The sequence below is a fragment of the Ranitomeya imitator genome, chromosome 4 (genome assembly GCF_032444005.1).
Source record: "Ranitomeya imitator isolate aRanImi1 chromosome 4, aRanImi1.pri, whole genome shotgun sequence".
Classification (NCBI taxonomy): domain Eukaryota; kingdom Metazoa; phylum Chordata; class Amphibia; order Anura; family Dendrobatidae; genus Ranitomeya; species Ranitomeya imitator.
Window position 1 is genome coordinate 176,728,034 of NC_091285.1, and position 5,007 is coordinate 176,733,040.

The following is a 5,007-nucleotide window of genomic DNA, read 5'->3' on the forward strand; positions in this document are numbered from 1 at the left end:
TTCCACTAAGTATAGTATGAGATACTTTATGCAATGCTTTGCTGAAGTTGAGATATACTATAACTACCGCTTTTCCAAGATCCACCCAGTCAGTGATTCCATCATAGAAGGAAATTAGATTAGTCTGGCATGACTTGTTTGCTACAAACCCATTCTGGCTCTGGTTAATTACTATATTCTTATCCAAGCACTTGCATATATGTTGTTTAACAATTTCGTCAATGATCTTTCCTGGCATAGAAGTAAGGCTCACTGGCCTGTCATTTCCTGGCTTCATCTTCTTTCCTGTTTTAAATATATGGACGACATTAGCCCTTTTCAAATCTTTTGGGACTTCTCCTGTTTTCCAGGATTTTTTAAAGATTCTGGCTAGTAGTTCTGCAATTTCCTCTGCTAACTGCTTCAGTACCCTATGATGCAATTCATCTCGACCAGGAGATTTAAATTTAGCTAAGTGTTCCCTCGCCGTCTTTCTGTTTATATGTAGTGTGGATTCTTTTATTTCTTCAATGGCATTGTGAGGATCATTTGATGTAAATTGCTTTCTTAGAGAACACAGATGCAAAATAGGAATTTAATTGTTTGTCCTCCTCACCAACGTTTTGACCACTTCACCCTTTTCTCCTATTTAAAAATCCCATAGCGTCTTTGACTTTTCTTTGGCTTTTGACATACCCACAATATCCGTTTTCACTGCTTTTGGTCTTCTTTGTAAGCTTCACTTCATTACTGGCTTTTATTATATTATTATATATTTATTATATTAGATTATATTCTTCTTTAGATATGTCCCCCTCTTTCTATTTAATATACATTTCCTTTTTCCTTTTTAACAAGTGATTAAGTTATGTGTTCATACATCTTGGTCTCTTTAAATGTGACAAATTTGTCCTTCTTTTCAGGATTAATACCAATTGTGCATTGAGATTGTGTTATACTTAAGGTCAGCGGGGTCTTCTCTCACTCTTGTAGCCTCTAAGCTCTCCTGAACAGCAGGGTTCTCACTCTCTCTCTCGTCTATATATATTTCCAAGCAATTACAAGCTTTCCAGTATTGAGATTTGTACAAATCTATTCGCCACAAATGAAAAATTTGGCTAAGTTAGAGAATTCGAATTTCAAAAGATCCACTTATCTCAAGTTAATAGCAGTGATGTAAACATACTTGGACTTGTAGCAAGGAAGTCGCTAACTGCAGGAAAGCAGTTAAATATAGACAAACTGGACATGTGCTAAAAGAGATCCATTGCTAAGGTCAGGTGTGAACAGGACTGAGAATTGTTGAGAGGAGTTGGTAACTTGTATGCTGAGATATAGGTGTGCACAACACATGGCAAGGGTTTGTAAATAACACTGCTATAGTATTGAAGTTAAGCATTTCAGAGATGGATGATAAGACACCTGACTGGACCTGAGCAAAGTGAAGCAGAAGCAAAACTCCAGACAAACTTGAGGCAACCGCAGTAGCATAGCTACCAGGGGGGCAGAGGGTGTGGCCCAGAGTTACACTACTGTAACTGTATCGGCGCGAGCAGCGCGCCGATACAGTTACATTCTGCGGCAGAGCAGGGAGAATCGATCTCTCTGCCTTGCCGCTATGGGGCCCCTGAGCAGGCGGGGGGCCCGGTGCCAGCAGCGGGCCCACCGCCATCATCGGAAGATCAGCTGTACCGGCACTTAGCCGGTACAGCTGATTGCAATGATGGGAGGAGCGATACGCTCCTTCTCCCATCATCCCTCTGTCAGTGTCGGCGTCTGATGTTGCCGACACTGACAGCGAGTGCGATGACATCACAGCCCGGCGCCCGCTGTCAGGAGATCAGCGGGAGCAGCACAGGAAACAGGAAGAAGAGAGGTGAGTTTTTTTTAATGGGTGCTGCTGCCTTATTACAGGGTCTGCCGATAGGGTGCTGCCTTATTACAGGGTCTGCCTATGGGGGGCTGCCTTATTACAGGGTCTGACTGTGGGGGCTGCCTTATTACAGGGTCTGCCTATAGTGGTGCTGCCTTATTACAGGGTCTGCCTATAAGGGTGCTGCCTTATTACAGGGTCTGCTTATGGGGGTACTGCCCTATTACAGGCTTTGCCTATAGGGGTGCTGCCTTATTACAGGGTCTGCCTATGGGGGCTGCCTTATTACAGGGTCTGACTGTGGGGGCTACCTTATTACAGGGTCTGACTATAGGGGTACTGCCTCATTACAGGGTCTGACTATGGGGGTGCTGCCTTATTCATAGTCTGCCTATAGGGGTGCTGCCTTATTACAGGGTCTGCCTATGGTGGGCTGCCTTATTACAGAGTCTGACTGTGGGGGCTGCTTTATTACAGGGTCTGCCTATAGGGGTGCTGCCGTATTACAGGGTCTGACAATGGGGGTGCTGCCTTATTACAGGGTCTGACTATAGGGGTGCTGCCTTATTACAGGGTCTGCCTATAGGGGTGCTGCCTTATTACAGGGTCTGCCTATGGGGGGCTGCCTTATTACATGGTCTGACTATAGAAGTGCTGCCTTGTTACAGGGTCTGCCTATAGAAGTGCTGCCTTATTACAGGGTCTGCCTAGGGGGGCTGCCTTATTACAAGGTCTGACTGTGGGGGCTGCCTTATAACAGGGTCTGACTATAGGGGTACTGCCTCATTACAGGGTCTGACTATGGGGGTGCTGCCTTATTCATAGTCTGCCTATAGGGGTGCTGCCTTATTACTGGGTCTGCCTATGGGGGTACTGCCCTATTACAGGGTCTGCCTATAGGGGTGCTGCCTTATTACAGGGTCTGCCTATAGGGGTGCTGCCTTATTACAGGGTCTGTCTATGGGGGGCTGCCTTATTACCGGGTCTGACTGTGGGGGCTGCCTTCTTACAGGGTCTGACTATAGGGGTACTGCCTCATTACAGGTTCTGACTATGGGGGTGCTACCTTATTCATAGTCTGCCTATACGGGTGCTGCCTTATTACAGGGTCTGACTATAGGGGTGCTGCCTTATTACAGTGTCTGCCTATAGGGGTGCTGCCTTATTACAGAGTCTGACTATTTGGGATGCCTCATTGCAGGGTCTGACTATGGGGGTGCTGCCTTATTACATGGTCTAACTATGGGGGTGCTGCCTTATTACAGGGTCTGACTATGGGGGTGCTGCCTTATTACAGGGTCTGCCTATAGGGGTGCTGCCTTATTACAGGGTCTGCCTATGGGGGGCTGCCTTATTACAGGGTCTGACCATAGAAATGCTGCCTTATTACAGGGTCTGCCTATAGGGGTGCTGCCTAATTACAGGGTCTGCCTAGGGGGGCTGCCTTATTACAAGGTCTGACTGTGGGGGCTGCCTTATTACAGGGTCTGACTATGGGGGGGGGCTGCCTTTTTACAGGTTCTAACTGTGGGGGCTGCCTTATTACAGGGTCTGACTATGGGGGTGCTGCCTTATTACAGGGTCTGACTATAGGGGTGCTGCCTTATTACAGGGTCTGACTATGGGGGTGCTGCTTTATTACAGGGTCTGACTATAGGGGTGCTGCCTTATTACAGGGTCTGCCTATAGGGGTGCTGCCTTATTACAGGGTCTGCCTATGGGGGGGCTGCCTTTTTACAGGTTCTAACTGTGGGGGCTGCCTTATTACAGGGTCTGACTATGGGGGTGCTGCCTTATTACAGGGTCTGACTATAGGGGTGCTGCCTTATTACAGGGTCTGCTTATAGGGGTGCTGCCTTATTACAGAGTTTGACTATGGGGGCTGCCTTATTGCAGGGTCTGACAGTGGGGGCTGCCTTATTACAGGGTCTGACTATGGGGGCTGCCTCATTACAGGGTCTGACTATAGGGGTGCTGCCTTATTACAGGATCTGACTTTGGGGGCTGCCTTATTACAGGGTCTGCCTATAGGGGTGCTGCCTTATTACAGAGTCTGACTATGGGGGCTGCCTCATTGCAGGGTCTGACTATGGGGGTGCTGCCTCATTACAGGGTCTGCCTATAGGGGTGCTGCCTTATAACAGAGTCTGACTATGGGGGTGCTGCCTCATTACAGAGTCTGACTATGGGGGTACTGCCTTATTACAGGATCTGCCTATGGGGGTGCTGCCTTATACTACAGAGTCTCCCTATGGGTTTGCTGACTTATTACAGAGTCTGCCTATGGGGGTACTGCCTTATTACAGGATCTGCCTATAGGGGTGCTGCCTTATACTACAGAGTCTCCCTATGGGTTTGCTGACTTATTACAGAGTCTGCCTATGGGGGTACTGCCTTATTACAATGTGTGCCTATGCGGGCTGCCGTATGCTATAGAGTCTGCCTATGGGGAGGGCATTATACTATATTGTGGACTATTTGGTGCATTATGCTACTGTATATGGAGGCTATTTAGGGGGCCATCATACAGTATGGAGATTACAGTGTTGGAGTCATCAAACAGTTTGGTGGCTACTAAGGAGTCAGTATACTGTGTGGGTGCATTATACTGTGTATAAGAGAGCATCATGCTGTGTATAGGGGAGCTGTACAGGGGGAGATTCGGGACTATATTAAATGTAAAGTGGGCACTTATTGTTATAGGCGAACTCAGGTTTCTGTGGCTATCGAAGGGGCACACAGGGCATTATTACTTTCTAGGGGCAAAATATGGGCACTGTTTTCTAGGGCAGTTGCACCTGGCATTATTATATTATAGAGGGGTGCTTTAGAATTTAGAGGGCACAGAGAACCACACAGCAGGTGCAGTAATAGGGACACATACGGCAGCAGTGGCTCAGTATTGGGATATCAGGGGCAGTAATAGGGATACATACGACAGCAGCGACTCAGTATTGGGGTATCAGATGCAGTAATAGTGACACATACGGCAGCAGCGGCTCAATATTGGGGTATCAGGTGCAGTAATAGGGACTCATACAGCAGCAGCGGCTCAGTATTGGGGTATCAGGTGCAGTAATAGGGACACATACGGCAGCAGTGGCTCAGTATTGGGGTATCAGGAGCAGTAATAGGGACACATACGGCAGCAGCGG

General features: G+C 47.5%; 1 protein-coding gene across 1 annotated transcript in view; it reads left to right on the plus strand.

The window, feature by feature from the left end:
* The first annotated feature begins 1,785 nt into the window (after positions 1-1,785).
* The window catches only part of LOC138674472 (A-kinase anchor protein SPHKAP-like), a 113,078-nt gene continuing 109,856 nt past the window's right edge, over positions 1,786-5,007 (plus strand). The window contains exon 1 of the mRNA XM_069762310.1: positions 1,786-1,855. Coding sequence (XP_069618411.1) covers positions 1,786-1,855 — 70 coding nt within the window. The remainder of the gene's footprint in view (positions 1,856-5,007) is intronic.